General features: G+C 38.2%; 2 protein-coding genes across 7 annotated transcripts; both read left to right on the forward strand.

The window, feature by feature from the left end:
- Positions 1 to 580: 580 nt before the first annotated feature.
- LOC103712717 (uncharacterized) lies at positions 581 to 7,738 on the forward strand. 6 transcript variants are annotated; one of them, XM_088713321.2, is made up of 8 exons: positions 581 to 748; positions 1,672 to 1,986; positions 3,685 to 4,135; positions 4,533 to 4,831; positions 6,504 to 6,845; positions 6,920 to 6,981; positions 7,123 to 7,173; positions 7,496 to 7,738. In XM_088713321.2, exons 2-5 carry the CDS (start codon positions 1,672 to 1,674, stop codon positions 6,825 to 6,827), a joined length of 1,389 nt encoding a protein of 462 aa, XP_088569447.2. In that variant the 5' UTR covers positions 581 to 748; the 3' UTR covers positions 6,828 to 6,845; positions 6,920 to 6,981; positions 7,123 to 7,173; positions 7,496 to 7,738. The 6 variants fall into 6 exon arrangements, with proteins under 6 accessions (XP_088569447.2, XP_088569448.2, XP_088569446.2 ...); XM_088713322.2 differs by having other exon boundaries at positions 6,924 to 6,981; XM_088713320.2 differs by having other exon boundaries at positions 6,504 to 6,981.
- A 3,657-nt stretch (positions 7,739 to 11,395) lies between these two features.
- LOC103712716 (putative NADH dehydrogenase [ubiquinone] 1 alpha subcomplex subunit 5, mitochondrial) lies at positions 11,396 to 14,040 on the forward strand. Its single transcript, XM_039132899.3, has 2 exons — positions 11,396 to 11,823; positions 13,636 to 14,040. Exons 1-2 carry the CDS (start codon positions 11,496 to 11,498, stop codon positions 13,818 to 13,820), a joined length of 513 nt encoding a protein of 170 aa, XP_038988827.2. The 5' UTR covers positions 11,396 to 11,495; the 3' UTR covers positions 13,821 to 14,040.
- Positions 14,041 to 16,637: the final 2,597 nt, after the last annotated feature.

Here is a 16,637-nt window from a genome sequence, read left to right on the forward strand (position 1 = left end):
GGCGAACGCCGGGGTCCGCCTGCGAGGAGGCCGAAGTCGAGGGCCCGCGGGAGCCGCCTGCGAGGACGGATAACGAGGACGATGGCCACCCCCTCCCCCTCCGGGTTGTCGGACTGGACCGGTGATGACCGCCGGAGGAAAACGCCGGCGTAAGTAGCCGTTAAGCACCTCTGAGGTACGGCGTGACTAGCCGTTAACTTCCCCAGAGTTTCTCTCACTAGAAAAATGCTTCCTGAATAGAATAAGATCTTTCTAAGTTTTCTTGGCTTCCGTCTCGGTTGAAATAAATCAACAGAGATGTATGGGGTTTTAAAGGGTTAAAAAATAAAATTTTCCACGGTAACTTGCTCTTTATATAAGCTCCGATGTATCGGTTTGTACCTTTTTCAGATCCCCGTAAAAAGGGATCAGTAGACTAAAAGCTACCATTGGGCCAGGTGTGACCATCTGGGCCGCAGATTCGGCCCATATACACTCTGTAGTACAGTGGTAGCCTACGATGGTCGCCAACAGACCATCCACCGTTGAAAGAATCGTAGACGATCTGGATTGGTGAGCCGTTTCCAATCTTCCGGTCGGCGAGATTAAAGATTTACGCTTTTTATCACACGCAGGCGGAGGACCAGAACCCCAACCTAGGGCTCCGTCTAGGTAAATTTTATCTCCGAGAGCGAGCGAGCGAGATATAGAGATAGAGAAAGACGACGGCGCTGCCGAGCCAGACACTGCGGAATTAGATTCCCAATAGGTCCGTCCTACCCATCTCCCTCTTCTTCCCAATCTCTCAAGTCTTCTTTGAATCATCTCAAACCACCCAGGGTTTGTGGATTTGAGATTCCTTTTCATTTCCTTTTCTTTTTCAAGCCCTTTTCTTTTTTTCAATTCCCATTTTCTTGTTTCCTCTATGACCATAGATTTCAAGTTCACGGGCTTTGTTGTATTCCATATTTTTAGAAATTTTTGTTGGGATTTTTGATGAATTCTTAGAGAAACCCAGATTTTGGATGCTCCATGGGACGAATGATTGAAGGATGTAATTTTTGATGAATTTTTGTTTCATATACTCGATTTCTTGTCATCCATACACATTTTATTTTCGTAGTATTGAGGCCCAGCATTGCCTTCGTTGTTTTTATATCGTGGAGCCTGCTTGTGAAGTCATCACTGCATTATCTGGCTGTCTAGAATCTCGACTTATTGTAAATCCTCATTTTCTTGATTAATACTGTTATATAAAAACCTCTCTGCAGCTATGATTTCTCTTGCATTGTTCTATGCTTATATGACACTGTCGATTTCTAATGCCCTAATGGTCATCTCAGGAGTGTGGACTGAGGTGGAGTCTTTAACTCTATGTCTTCCTTAAAAAAGGTCTCTAAGGATTAGTCCTTCCAGACACATTATCGTAGAGGTTATTGATTTTTTTTTAAAAAACCCCTTAAAGATTTGTTGCAGATGCAGGAAAGCACTAAATTTGATTACTGTTACTGTCTTGACAATTCCAACCTTTTTTATGTCTTTATATGATGATCAAAGAGTGTCTGTCTTATTTTTAGATTATCATTTATTTTTTTGGGACCTTTGTGGCCCATAGCCTTTATCTTTTTTTATTGAATGAAGATATTTGAATGGGATTCTAAAGCTTCAGGGATGGGTTGCTGTTTTCTCTAGATGGCAAGGAGCCCGAGTCCTGAGATAGATGATGAACTTTTTAATGAAGTTTATGGAAAGGAGTATACTGGGCCACCTCGATCAACTGCCAATAATATGTCAGCAAAGGCAAATACAAACAAGAGGCCTTCTTCTGGTAGTCAATCTGATGAGGAAGATGAGTCTCAAGATCCTAATGCTGTTCCTACTGATTTTACCAGCAGAGAGGCTAAGGTATGGGAGGCTAAAGCAAAAGCAACTGAGAGGAACTGGAAGAAAAGAAAAGAAGAAGAAATGATCTGTAAGATTTGTGGAGAATCAGGTCATTTTACTCAGGTATGTTGATATTGCTGTTGTTGAAAACCTCTGCAAGAAATCTAAGGTTACCATAAAATTGTATTGGATATCAAAGTGCATTGCTTTATTATATCTTTTATTAGTTAGTCTATACATACAAATCAAAATGATTGTTCTGTGCTACATGCAACCTAATCAAGTAAAAGATCAGAGTATTCTTGTTGCACCTTCATTGCAGAACATATGTTATTGTTTTGGTTTCTGTGGTTGGCAAGCTTGGCAACCATTGAAGCCAACCATATAATCCTAAATATCAATGAAAACTTAGTCATCTTGATCATGTTATTGTGATTGGCAAGAGTGTTGAAAATGTTTGCTCCACTGCTTCGGCAACCACTTTGACAGCTGAATAGTAGCGAACCATTTAAGTTCCCATTAAAGTGCTCAGTGTTTTTCTAGCCTGTTTATCTGCTTAACTGCCTGTTTAAATGCTCAAGCGGTTGCTTGACTTGCTTAATAAATGAAAGAATGTTTGAATGATTGGATTAAAATATTGATGTATGCTGTGTTTAATGGAGTGAATGTTACTTCTTATTCTACACATTTAACATGTAGTGCCCAATCATGGGTGCCAACCTGTTTGGCTGGTAAACTTATTGGGGAATAGTACCCATAACCTAGGTTCAAGTCTTGTCTCCACTTGGGTGGGAGGTAGTCCCTCCTTTTTCTCAAAAAAGAAAGGAAATGAAAAGAAAGTGTGTTAGTACTACCTAGCATGAAGTTTGAATGTATCTATGCATATATGTACAAATTCACATGTGCCTGCATGTATATATCATATATATATATGTGTGTGTGTGTGTGTGTGTGTGTGTGTGTATTTTTAAAGATATTGTGTTAGTTATGATGAGGATTACTAGTTATGTGAAAGCTGTTATCCATGAGTCATTGCTGCTTGAGGTCTAAGTACTTGTTTGCCTGTATATCTTCTCTGCATTTAGTCATTGACAGTGATATAAGTTATTGATCTCATCAATTAACAATATTCAAATGATTTTCCATTTGTACATTTAGTATTTCATTCATGAGGATTTCCTTTTAAATTTAATGTATTTTGTGTATCTACTCATTAGTTGTTTGTGTAAATTGAAATTTCTGAAGCAATATAGCAGGAAACAAATAGTGTGGTATGCTGAACAATTATGTGAATCATCAGCTTAACAGGGCGCAAACACACATGGTGACTATAACAGAGATGATAATGCTTTGGCGAATGTGTGTAAAACTAGGAAGTATGAAGTTAGGAACAAGTACATACTTTGGAGTGAAATCTAGATTAAAATGAGTTTTGGGAGGAAGATTGTATGGTTTTGTAGGCAAGGAATAGGGTATTTCTGTAATAAGGAGAGGGCTGGCAAATGTTTGGAAGGATCAGATATTGAAGCTGGAGGAGCAAGTCAACATGGACAATGTAATGATGAAAGACTTGAAAAAGCTTGTGCCTGATTTTTAGCTATGAAATGGCAAAGCATTCATGTACTCTATACCAAAAAGAGGGGATATTGATTCTTGGTTAGTGTTATGGGAGTATAGCTTCATAAAAATCGAGAGGAATCTATGTACAATAATAACATTGAGTAACAGCTTATTCCCATCTTCAGTCTATTCTGTTTGTGATCTTTATATTATATATTGTCTTTGCTTTTAATTTCACCTATTTCTTTCTGTTTGTTATAGGGATGTCCGTCTACTCTTGGAGCAAACCGTAAATCTGCAGATTTTTTTGAAAGGGTGCCTGCAAGAGACAAGAATGTAAGAACCCTTTTCTCTGAAAAGGTGATAAGTCAAATTGAAAGAGATATTGGTTGTAAGATAAAAATGGATGAAAAGTTTTTGATTGTTAGTGGGAAAGATAGGCTTATACTGGCTAAAGGTGTAGATGCTGTGCACAAAATCATTCAGGAGGCTAAGGGTCAAAGGAGAAGCCCTGCTAGTTCAGACAGGATGCGATCCAGATCCCCTGATGAAGTCCCCAGGGGTTCTGATCTAAGACGTTCTGAATCTCAAAGGTCTCATTCTAGTCCGAGAAATATGTCACGATTTCAGAGCAGGGGTTTCAACAAGGACAGATATGTTCATGATCGTGTATGTGAAAATCCACAGAAATTTTCAAGGGGTTTTTCAGAAGGTAGGCCCTTACACATATTGACATTTATACAAGTTTTGAGACCTGAACACAGGTGTTGTTGCTTTTCCTAGTTTCTCTTTTATCCGATAAAGCTTTAATAAATTACATATTGAACTATCCCTTTTTTTTGGGCAGCAAAAGGTAAGTTCAAGCTTTATGTGTTCGAATATGAAGTCATTTTCTGCATGGTTCTGGGTCAGACAGATTATCTTGATTAAGAAATTGTTTCTTGAAAGCATATACAGACTTTTATGGGTTGGATGAGCTCGCAATTTCTGTATACAATCTGGCATCATTCCTCCTTGAATATAAGATAGACTCTAGTTAAAGCATCAATCTATCTTAGACATCTGGAATTAACGTGCGATATCGCTTGCATATTCTTCATTTCGCAAAGCTTATGCTAATGGAGGAGGAAAAGGCCGTCCAGCCCGTTCAAAATCTCCACTGCGCCCTGCTTTCGGTGGTGATGCATATAGACCATATGATGGGCACAGTTATAGTGCTGGGCTGCACAAGAGTAATAACTGGGATACTGAGAGGTGTGGAATAGATTCTCATTCTGAACGCAAGTTTGACTTCCCTAATTACCCAGCAACATTGGAAGAACTAGAAATGGAGTTTAAGAGAGGGGTGATGGAATTGGCAACGGTCCGTGACCAAGAAGAGGATGAAGAAAACTACAAACATCGTGAGGTATGACTCTAAACAGTTTCTCAGGAATGAGCAACTTAATAGATCCTTCTGGGTTGATTCTTCTTAGGTCAGAAAGTTCAAAAGAAAAATTGTGCAGTGGTATTTAGCTCTGAGTATGCCTACTTTGGCTATCACTAATTCCGTATACATAAATATGTGCTTTACTATATAACATACAGATATTTACATGCATGCATTCGTTCATACACGTAAATATGCGTACCACGTACATGCATTGAATCATGTGCGATGATGTGCATTGGACATGGATGTCTTTGCTCAACGATGACATGCACGGTTTACTTACAGATGCAAATGCTATCAAACACATGCAGATGTTTATGTATGAAATCTTGATTCATGCAGTCATTTATGGACACACACACATATCACAAGCACGAGCAAGATGTGCTAAGGTTATAAATAAGATGCATAACTAAGAGCTTTCTCACATGCTATATAATGCTTAACATCCCAGAGATATTTCGACAGCTTCCTCGATGCATCAAACACTCGACTCGTATCCCATTTATTTATCATTTTAATGTATGAAGTGAATGTTTTATTTCTCCCTTTTGTTTATGGGATATGCATGCATATGGTGTTGCTCGCCCCCTGAGGCATGTACAAACTCTTCAGTGCTGAAAATACATGTATTAGTACGTGAATGTATGTGCATGCATGAGTGAATGTATTTTGTTTGGAGGATTGCGCACAAATACATGTGCTTTCAGTTGAATGAGCGAGTTTGCACATTCTGATGCCTTCTAGAGTGAGCTGTGAACGCAAGCATGATAGGAGACGACACAGCAATAATCTAAACTGAGAAATTGCATTTTGATAGATGAGGAAATTTATGTACTTAAATAATAATCTAAACTGAGAATAACATCAATAGCATGTTGTGATTTTTTTAATACTTTCTTTAAATAATTTTGCTTATCGAAGTTAAGTGTTTTGATTAAGGGTTTGTTCAAAGATTCTAAATTTCATTTCTCGAGAAACATTCACCTCTGATCACTGTTGTAGAGTTGCTGATGCCATCAGGTGTGTAACAACTCCTAATTGGTAATATGATGAGAAAAGAGGCTCATAATCAGTCCAAAGTCCAGAAGACCTTTGAGTTTCACATATTTTGCTAAATTATATTTCAGAGATGTCCGAAGATTTTAACAAGGAAACTATATTTTATAAGTATAAAGTTTGGAATAAAGTCATGTTCCATTGAAGTTGTCAATGATTTATCCTTTTTTTGTGCGTGTTTAGGGGGGTGGTGTGCTGGAAAGCTCCAGCAGTTAGTCGACAAGGTAGCATCGTGACATGCTGAATTAGGACAGGAAGGTGACACGTAATATGAATAGTTTTCTACTATGAAAGTGCCAGTTACACAAGCTTGTAACTTAAGGCTGTTTCATTGACATTATTTACCTCAATTGACACAATATCAATTGTTTTTCTCCCCCTCAACATCTTTATGACCCACCACATTTACCTTAGTAACTCACTAATAAATTTAGAGAACCTAAAGATAAAGACTTCTGATCACGAGTTGCTTGAAAATCCTTGTTTCTGACTGTTCCTCATAATGACAACTACTGCTATTATTTGGCTTTGGCTTTTGATGTACCAGATCTTGTAGTCCTCTTCATTTATTTATTTTTTGGTAATGCAGTGCATAAGGGAACTGAGAGAAAATTATATGAAGAAGCTGGCAAGAACGAGGAGTATGCATGCAAAGCAGTGGGAAGAATTTCTTCAATTTGATAGACAGAAGTGGCTACAAGGACAACTGACGGCTTATAACCAGCAGACTTACGCAGATTGCGATCAGGCCTCAAGGAACATGCAGTATGTTCGATCTGGTTTACTTGGGGATTCGAGAAGCAGATATCGATACCATGGTGAGAACTATTCAGCTTCAAGGCCTCATGATTCTTATGGTGAGATGCAGCATCAGAGGCATGAAAGTTTTGGGAAGGCATATGGGCGATGTTAACTTGTATTTGATCTGTTGGTGAGTTGATCTATGCCATTTTAGCTCTTTCCTTAGTAGGACTATTTATCTTTCTAATTGCTTCCCCCTGTTAGCTAGACCCAGCCTATCTCTGAGAAGTTGAGGGACCATTGCTGACTGGCTGTGGCCTTTGGAGGTAATTTTGGGGAAGCAAATTCCTTAGAGGCCAGTACATGTGAACTAATTTATGTTCAGATTTGCTAGAGAATGAACTTTGATGGATATTCTCGGTTTCCTTCCGCTGGATTGTACTTTAAACAATTAACCAAATTTTCAGGGTGCATGTATGGGGATTCCACACTAATGCAGGCAGGATGTTGGTTTCATGGTATGTACATTTCCTCTATTTTCGAAGTTACCTAACAAGTTGTGCAACATTCTTATGAACTGAAGTGTGCATTTCAGATGCTTTTTGCGGTAGGAAGATAAGGTTTGCATTGGATAGTATGTGTATTTCTACTCTCATTTGGCATGGGACATGGCATTGTCTCGTCGTAGATATGTTAGATATAGTTGAAACTGTTGGATACCATTTTATGTTCTTTTTCTTCCTACTCTGTTGAGGGTAGTAGATTTGATTTTTAATTATCTATATCAATGTGATTTATGGGGATACTATATACAATCAATTGTTTTTTTTTCTTTGATAGGTTTTGGTTGATGCGATATTCTCTTGGATGCCAACCAATTAAACTCCAGCTGGTCGGCCGGCGCCTTGGAAGTAGTAAAATATTGGGGTCATGTTGGAGTTGGACGTTGTGAACTCTGAGCCCGTTAGAATGTGAAATGTGAGAGGCGTGAAGTGGATACATGTACTTGATATTTTTCTCCTCGAGTTATAATGTTCGCTGGATGTCTAATCCTGGTGTGTAGAAAGAAGACTTGGTTGTTCATGCCTCATGGCCCTTCTTGTGATGTTTTATTTATGTTGGCTTCCCAAGATTCCTGCTATTACTCTGGGTGCGACCTTTACGGTCCGAAAACAAATCCCAGAGCTTTGGATCACGCTCTGGCTGATGGTGGATCCTGCTTGATAACCAATGGATTGGGTGAAGCAGTTTGCCGCATTTACTTTGCACCCATATGGAAGCTTTGTCTCGCTCATACTACAATTTCATGCAGTAAATTGGCAATATAGCGGGCTCTTAGAGCTAAGAAAAAAGCCCAAGGAGCAGTGGATGTCACAGACATGACAATTTTTCTGAGAACATGGAGGAGGAATGCACCATCAACTTTAAGCCAATGAAGATATGCAAAATATCTAAGATTGTGTCTTGGACGAACAAAAGCATATAAGAAAGAGGAGGTTGCTACACGTTATAAGATATATTTGAGAGTGGAGAAGCTAAACAAGAGTGAGCAATAGACTTCGACAAGGGCTTGCCGAGTATAAGGTGATAGCTTTTCTAAGCATTGTTTGCCTTTTTTCGGAGATTCTGCTTGAGAGGTAGAATTATTAAACAGTGGAATTATCACCATGTTAATGAAGTCTTAACCAGCAGAAAGTTAGCATATTAATTACTCTCATGATAGATGTAAGGGATCGTAATAATAAAAATTTCAACGTTATGAAGCCAAGGGATAATATTGTTAAACTAAGGGAATGATGACTGATGAGATACTTCAGTCTCTCTAAAAAGACCAACCCTTAGAGATATTAGTTTTAGGAATTAGATTGGGCCATTTGTTGGACCTACAGAGCGTAGATGTAGTAACCTCCACATCAAGTATGATAGAAATGTTAAAGGCAAAATCCTGATAAATGATTAGATTTAATGATCTATATTGTTCATAACATCATACATTTTCACATATTTAGATATGTGATGTTAAATCATGAACTAAAGCATATATTACTTTGAGGTAAAGTAAATCTCGAGTGTTTTTTTTTTTGACACATTATTGTCTTCTAATAAATGCACTTATTTTAGCTTTATCTATCTCCTCCTTTATTCAAGAGAGAGAAAAAAATAGCAATAAATGCTAAGTGCTTTTGTTACGGCAATGCTCAGTTCGTCTATCCCATATATGACCAGTGCTTGTGCTAAACATATGTAGGTACCTAGAGTGTAACGTAGGTCCGTTGCAAAGTATAAATTTAGAGGCTTAGAAACGCTGAAACATATGCTTGAGGACGCTCAAATAGGGGTGATAATTTATAATCTGGCCCGTCAACCCAACATTCGAGCGATATGCTTTAAATAGACTTGAGTTTGGCATAAATCAGTTTAGGTTGTAAATGCGTTAATTCGTCTAAACTCATTTATTAAATATATTGAGTATAGATTTAAATATTTAATTAATTTAATGATTGGGTCAAGTTATTACTCGATCCGTTGAACCCGTTTAAAACTTATTTAATCTGTTTGAAATCCGTTTAACCTATTTCTGACCTATTTATCCCGATCCGCTTAATCTGTTTAACCTGTTTAAATCTATTTAATCTCTTTTAAACCCTCCAACATGAGTTAATAAATGGATTATATGGGTCAGGTCCAATTATCTCTTTAATAAATAAGTTGGATTTAGATTTAAATATTTGACTTGTTTAATAAACAAATCGGATTAGGATTGATGAATTTTTGATCTAAGCCACATCCAGCCAGGCCGTCCGCCACCCCTCCACCCGAATCACAAAGTCGGAAATGGGTCGATCTTATTTGAGGTACATAAAGTCAAATCATATATAAAATTATGATTAAGAGTGTGAATCGCTTCTTCCAATATGATTTGTTGAACCCCACCGACCGGCCGCTTTTGTTATTCGTTTCCCCTCTAGTCCTAGCGGCAGATGATGGAAGCTTGGAAGAACTCTAGTCTCCTTCGATCCTGCCTCTAATCCTTCGGTATTCCTAAAAATAGAGATCACAGCTATTCATCAAAAGCTCCCTTCTCTCTGATGTATTGCCGTGCATTGCATGTCCCCAGCTCTCATAACCGTTGATATGTCAATTTTTATATCTTGATATATGTACTGTTCAGTGTATATAAAACACCTCTTCTAACTTCATGGTCATTGCACACCCTTTATCTGATCTTTGTTAAAATCTTTGGCAGCAGTGTATCAAACTGAGACTGTATTTTTACTTCTTCTTGGCCCCTCTCTTACGTACTTATAACTTGGTGAAAATTGTCACTTAAGTTTTCTAGAATTAATTGCACGATCATTTTATTTTCTTAAGATTGTCCTTGCACGACCAATATAAGCTAAACCAAATTGATCTTCTTTCTGGCAGCATGTTAAATTTTCTATTAGGTAAAACTGATTATGAGATATCAACCAGAATTTTAAAGCCAGCTCATTAAAGATCAAAGCTGCTACTTTATTGGAGATTCCCTCAATTCTCTCCACAGGGGCTTAATCGCTCTGCCCAAATTTGGATAGTAAAGGAAGAAATAAACATTAATAGAGGCTAAGCATTAAAATAAGAGCAAAAAGTTGACGAGGACGGTTGAAATATATTGCTTAAATTAAGAAATATGGTGCAATGTAAGGAAAAATGAACCTTGCTTCAATATTCACAATGGGCATTTATAAGCTGGGATTGTATGGTAATTTGGTAAGAATTTTGCTTTTGCAAGCACTTTGGGAAATATGCCACAATTTCGACATAACTATAGAAATTTAGAAGTGGAAGAAAATGTTCTCCATTTTATGCTAATAATTAGCAAATTAATCCATACTAGCGGTTAGGATTTATGTGGATGACTCCCTTTAGTCTATGCAGTGTGTTTTATGGAGGTGTTGGCACAAGAATTGACAAATTTCTTTTGACGGTATTTTGTCAACTCTTGTAGGGTTGGGATTAGGGTTAGGATGAGGGCAGAAAGGATCAAACAAAGGCCAATAATATTTAATATATTTGGGATTAAAGTTTGTTTTTTAGCTTGCCATGCCGTAAATATTTTTGGTGACAGTGACATCTATTATACATGTAATGGAGATTCGGCTTATGCAAAATTCTCCATTCGTCATATGGATGCTAGTATTAACATCGTCAATATTAATATACTCGACTATCATGAAAAATCAATGTTTAATATACAACATATATTAAACAATGCCAATGTTAATACTCTTGATCATCGCTCATGTTCATCACTTAATGTACAAAAAAAAATTCGGATATTAAACCTAATTTACTATATTAATGATACTAATATTAATAATGCAGGAAGACTCAAAGTTATGCAGAGTCTTTCACCATATGCATGCAGGTATGGATTACAACGACGATAATTAGAATTCATTATTTAATGCCTAATGCAAATTTGATTATTGAAAAATTTCATTATTGGAAGCTTTTTATTTATTATAATTTATTATATTATTATATTATATTTTAAGAAAAGAAAAAATTATATTGTATTCCCCATTGCGTACGGATTATATGCTAGTTTATACAGTCTGGCCGTCCATGTATTTTAGCCAAACACCAAATCCTAGTCTTCTCCTCCATCTCTTGCTCCTGCCACCGTCAGCCGTTGGATCGGGATCCTAGCGTAAGCAACGTGGCTTAATCTCCGAACCCAATTCCCTCCCTGCTCGGTGCCTCCGGAAAGCGAGAAAGCGTTCCAAGAGCTTCTAGAGCGAGAAAAGGGCGAGAAGGAAGGGAAAGAGAGACAGAGAGACCGCGCGCTTGCGGTACGATGTTCCTGCGGCGGATCTTGACGGGCGGGATGGGGGCGGTGGCGATGGCGAAGGTGAAGGAGACGACGGGGATCGTGGGGCTGGAGGTGGTGCCGAACGCGCGGGAGGTGCTGATATCGATGTACAAGCGGACGCTCAAGGAGATTCAGGCCGTGCCGGAGAACGAGGGCTACCGGAAGGCCGTCGAGAGCTTCACCCGCCACCGCCTCCAGGTCTGCCAGGATGAGGAGGACTGGGAGATGATCGAGAAGCGCATTGGTTGCGGCCAGGTCGAGGAGCTCATCGAGGAGGCCCAGGACGAGCTCAAGCTCATAGACAAGATGATCGGTCCTTCATTCTATTCCCCGCCTCTTTCCCTTTTTCTAATCTCTTGTTCCATTGCTTGCATATGATCTCTGAGACTGGAATTTATCGCCTTTCGAATGCGTCCCCCGTCTCTAATCGGATTAAAGATGACCTTTTTTTAAAAAAAAACCCTGAACCCATCTTGCAGTTGGATTCTATCTGGAAGTCAATTTCTTTCTTTTATCTTGGTTAGGTTTCTCTCTTGAATGAAGGCTTTTTGAGATTTTATAGCATAAAAATCAAATTTTTAGGGCAAAAAAGGAGATTTCTTTTTTCGTAGTGGGGATGCTGTATAAATTAGAAATTGATTGATTTGAGTGGTGGAAACGAGGGAAGTGCATTTGATCGTATAATACCTATGGACTTTTTCTTCGTTCGGTTCACTCTGGCCTGCAGATTTTTCTGAAACTTCGTAGCAGAAATGAGTTCCTTTGCGGCTTTGCCCCCTCTCGAATTAGTGAAAGTTAGAAATTAGTTTCTTTTGGGTGGTAACTCTGAGGAAACTAGTGAACTTTACTCGATCTTATATGCCCGTATTTTTTTCTTTATAGGCTTTCTCGGGAATGAAGGCTTTCCGATTTTTTATATTATAAATAGTTTTCCCCCAGGGTAATTAGAATGTTTCAGAAATTAAAAATTGTCTTTTTTGAGTTATAAAGCCCAGGAATCAGAAATTTGTGAAGTGTTGCTAAAATATCAGCCTTAGAAGAGGTTGTGTGTTGGATTCCCCGAAGCAGTAATCAGATTAAACCAGTTATTTGGCTCTTTTTTTTCTTTTGCTAACACTTCAATTAAATTTTCTCAGACCCAAATCCAACCCAAATGTTGGAGGAAGCCTGAAAATTGTGAGGTGCTTCTAGCGCCCTTTTGAGAGAACTAATATAAGGATTGCTCAAATATCAGCCTTAAAAGATGATGTGAGTGCTTGATTATTAAACCCTCTCCATGCTAGTCTAATTCTGTGTCTTGGATCACAATTAATCTTTTACACCTAGAGTGACGAAGCTGCATGGCTCGGAAACTGCGAAGTAGTAGCTGTAGGTCCAACTGATTGCTTGCAGTGATACATTAAATGATGGTGGGTTCACTGCTTTGAGCTTTACCGCAAGTCTGTGAGTAAGAATCAAAGAGATTGCTAACCTGACATGGAGTTCAATCTATAGCCTGGTGAAGGAGTCATGAAACTTGACCCCACATTTGATGATTTATAGGGATTTGAGAATCCGTTTACATAGTTATACAAAATATAAGAAAGAATCTTTTGTGGTTTTCTGGTTCTAATTATTGGACTGCATTTTATATGCAATGGGACCTAGTATAAAGCTTTTCATTTGTGCAATCTTATTTCCATGACTCTTCCCCCAAACTGCAATTATATGTTAACGAGGTTGGCCAACAGGCCTAGTTTTAGGATATATTGAGCCAGGCCTTGAAATATGCATAGTGAAAAAATTGAGTTTCTCAGCCCACTCCCGGCCTATTAGAAAGCAAGAACATTTGTCATTGTGCAGTACTGAGGACTAGCAGCAGAGAGGCGCTGTTAAAGCATTGCAGTTCCTATATGCCTTCCACTGTATTGTTTGCATTGCTTTGAGCTGATATAGCCAGAGGTCTAACCCTTGCTTTTTAACACTTGCCTTCTAGGCTATAGTTGCAAGAAACTTTGTCAAATTACTGTGGATATTCCATGTGATAATTAGCAAACAAGTTGTTCACAGGGCAAGAAATCATGTTTATTTCATTGCCTATGTAAACTGTTATGCTGCAGCTTAAGTTTTGTTATTTTGAATGCAGAATGGGATCCGTGGGGTGTTCCAGATGATTACGAATGTGAAGTCATTGAGGACGATACTCCAATTCCGAAACATGTTCCTCAACACCGACCTGCTCCACTTCCAGAAGAGTTCTACAAGACGCTGGAGGTGGTAATGTCGAAACCTGCTCCAAAAGATGAACATTCCACTCAATCGAAGGCTTAAAATTATGATGTTGTTTGGCTTGAACAAATTTTCATATTTGGAGCTATTGTCATGCCTCTTGGTTGCTGGCTTGCTGCTGTGGCTTTTATGTCAATGTTTGTCATGGATAAACTGGCTTCCTCTTATGAGAAAAATAATGATAAGAAATACCTGCTGCTGATGTATCTTTAACTGATGAACCTTCATTGCCTTAAATTTTTATTGCCATGGGTTGAAAATTTATGCATGACTTTGGTAGATGTGGTAGTTATGATTTTGCTTATTCTGTGAAATGAAAATTTTGTTTTGATGGTCTCAAGTGCTGGCAAGATGGTTGGCAAAATCCAGGTCGTCGGTTTCATGGTTTGTGTTTATTTGATACCAAATCTTGTTTTGATGGTGTTAATTTCCATCCAAATAGGTGCCACAATCAACCTTCTCTTTTTTATGTTGGTGTTTATTTGATGCCGAAACTTGTGGGGATTAACCTGATGTTGGTAATAATATCTTGTTCTTGTAAACTTATTGGCATAGGTATGCAGTACTGCAGTAGCAATGAGAAATCTTTGCCCGAATTTTGCTATGAGCTTTGAGACTTGCAATATTGGCATCCTCTCTCGTTGACAATGCCAGAACTCTCAGAAAATATGATCTTGAAAAGGATATAATTTCAGAATAGGATCCATTGACGGAATCCAGAATGGATGAGACAATTTGTTCTCAGTTCTACGGCTTATTGTTATTCGTTGTTCATGCTACATTATTCTTCTCCCTTCTTAATCTGCAGGATTTTGTGAAGGCTTGTAGCGGCACCTGGTAGGTGGAACTCAATGTCCAAAGCATGTTCCCCGATGTTCGATTTCAAAGAAGAAGCCGATGTCTGCATAAAAGGTGAAACTCAGGGCTTGGTCATGATATTTTTATTGCGGTTTTTGACGCCTAGCTTTCCAAATTCTTGTAGCTTTTTCAAATGCTGCAAATAATACTTATCCTGTGCAGGAGTTGAGACAAGCACTCAGCTCAATCTTTTATCTTGAAGTAGTTTGGATCAGTGTAGGCTATGGCATGTAGCCATTGCACCATCTCAATCTACGATAGCGTTACATCATATGCATAGATTGGTGTAATTTCTGGATCATTGGAATTCGTACCTTCCAATTGATGGACTTGATGTTTCTCTTTTGTTTCACATGTACTGCATCCAAAAGATTTTTCACATATTTTTGACTGCAAAGCATTTTCCTTCGCAGAAAGCATGACAAACTTTGCCTGCTAATTCTCAGCGCTTGGTGTCAATATTAGCACTGTCTTTGTGAAGAGGTATGAACCATGGACCATTTTCTTTAAAAAAAAAGGCTTAATGGATTTTTTTTCATAAAAGTTTCCAGACTAAATTTGCTTGTCAGACTCAACTTTGTGAAGCCCGGTCGTGCATCAGCCCTTCTCGTATTGGCATCATTAGATCAACCCCAGCTCAATGGCCCATAAACCCATGATATAAAAAATAAATTAATTTAATAAATATTAGAATAATCAAAATATTTAAAATTTTCAAAATAAAAGGATGAAGAATATACAATAATAATTGTAGTATATATGATATTAATACCATAAAAACAATAGATTTTTCAATTCTCATAATGTATTTTATAACAAATCAATACAAAAGATATATGCATTACCATCTAATAAACATATATCTTATAAATTTTTCACAACTGCCAAGGATCACACAAATCCAGCTAGGCAAAGGGGTTAGAAGTATGACACAAACATTAACCGATTTGGACGGCTATGTTGTTCTCGGAGTATATAGTTGCGTTGCTTCGGAATTAGCGGGGAGAGAGGGAGGGAGATTACAATCTAAATTTTGGCTCCTACATGAACTCTAACAATATTATTTTCTCAAGGAAAAACTCCAATGTGTTCAAAATCTTGGATGATGCATCCTGAATATTTGGATTTGGATAAATATCCGTGCTTTGTAAATGCTATCTAATAATTCACGACATTTGTGGTAATAGTCTTTATGATATTTTTCATGTCTTGTTGTATAACTGATTTTGTAATGATTTTTTTAAACAAAATCAAGAAATTTAGGATGGTGGACGAAATTGATCATGAAAAAATATGGTGCATTAAAAACAAATGGTAATAGAGCATTAAAGAAAGGATAGAGTTAGTTCGGCTAACTTTGCACGATTAAAATTAGATTCAACGCCAATCGGTTCAGGATCTGTCCCGGAAAATCTAAGAACAAGAGTTTTTCCATACAATTCCTTCATGAGAACATTCCAATTCATCCTTCTCAGCTTTTATTCTTTCTTCTTTGTTCCTTGGACCAAGTCAAGGAAAATGTGGAGACTGGGAGAAGCCATTGAAGTTGGTTGAGTCGGAGCCAAACTGGTGGTCATTCAGCTGGGCATCAAAGTGAAGGGCCTCAGATGGCTGAGCCAGTTGGCTCTGCAGCTGTGTCTGGTAAACAGCGATCTGGGCTTGGGTCTCAGCAAGCTCACGTTGCACCATATGTATCTCTTGCTGCAGCATTGAAATTATTCCTACACTCCCATACACCGGATCTCGAACACGCCAGTAGGCCTCAGAGGAGATGGCGTCTGCCGCCGGTGGCTGCTTGTCGGAGGGGAGTTGCTGCCAAAAAATTAGGTGCAAGTGGATCAATATATAGATCAAGGTTGGAACAAAATTTGAACAAACTTGGACATCCAATTCTAGGTTTGGGTTATACATCTAGGCATTGTTCCATTTCATGGATAGGAGCCAAGTCACTAGATCTTGATCCTTAGCATGAGACCAATATTTAGTGATGACCAGGAGAGA

This window comes from Phoenix dactylifera, chromosome 17, assembly GCF_051530095.1.
Source record: "Phoenix dactylifera cultivar Ajwa chromosome 17, Ajwa_hap1_PhDact_Kaust_v1.1, whole genome shotgun sequence".
Classification (NCBI taxonomy): Eukaryota; Viridiplantae; Streptophyta; class Magnoliopsida; order Arecales; family Arecaceae; genus Phoenix; species Phoenix dactylifera.

What these genes read in the sequence shown, in the direction of transcription:
- LOC103712717 (XM_088713317.2), top strand. Translation starts at nt 1,672, where the DNA reads ATGGCAAGGAGCCCGAGTCCTGAGATAGATGATGAACTTTTTAATGAA. An exon ending in AATCAGGTCATTTTACTCAG is followed by an intron (nt 1,987 to 3,684) that starts GTATGTTGATAT and finishes TGTTTGTTATAG; the next exon opens with GGATGTCCGTCTACTCTTGG. An exon ending in AAAACTACAAACATCGTGAG is followed by an intron (nt 4,832 to 6,503) that starts GTATGACTCTAA and finishes TTGGTAATGCAG; the next exon opens with TGCATAAGGGAACTGAGAGA.
- LOC103712716 (XM_039132899.3), top strand. Translation starts at nt 11,496, where the DNA reads ATGTTCCTGCGGCGGATCTTGACGGGCGGGATGGGGGCGGTGGCGATG. An exon ending in GCTCATAGACAAGATGATCG is followed by an intron (nt 11,824 to 13,635) that starts GTCCTTCATTCT and finishes TTTTGAATGCAG; the next exon opens with AATGGGATCCGTGGGGTGTT.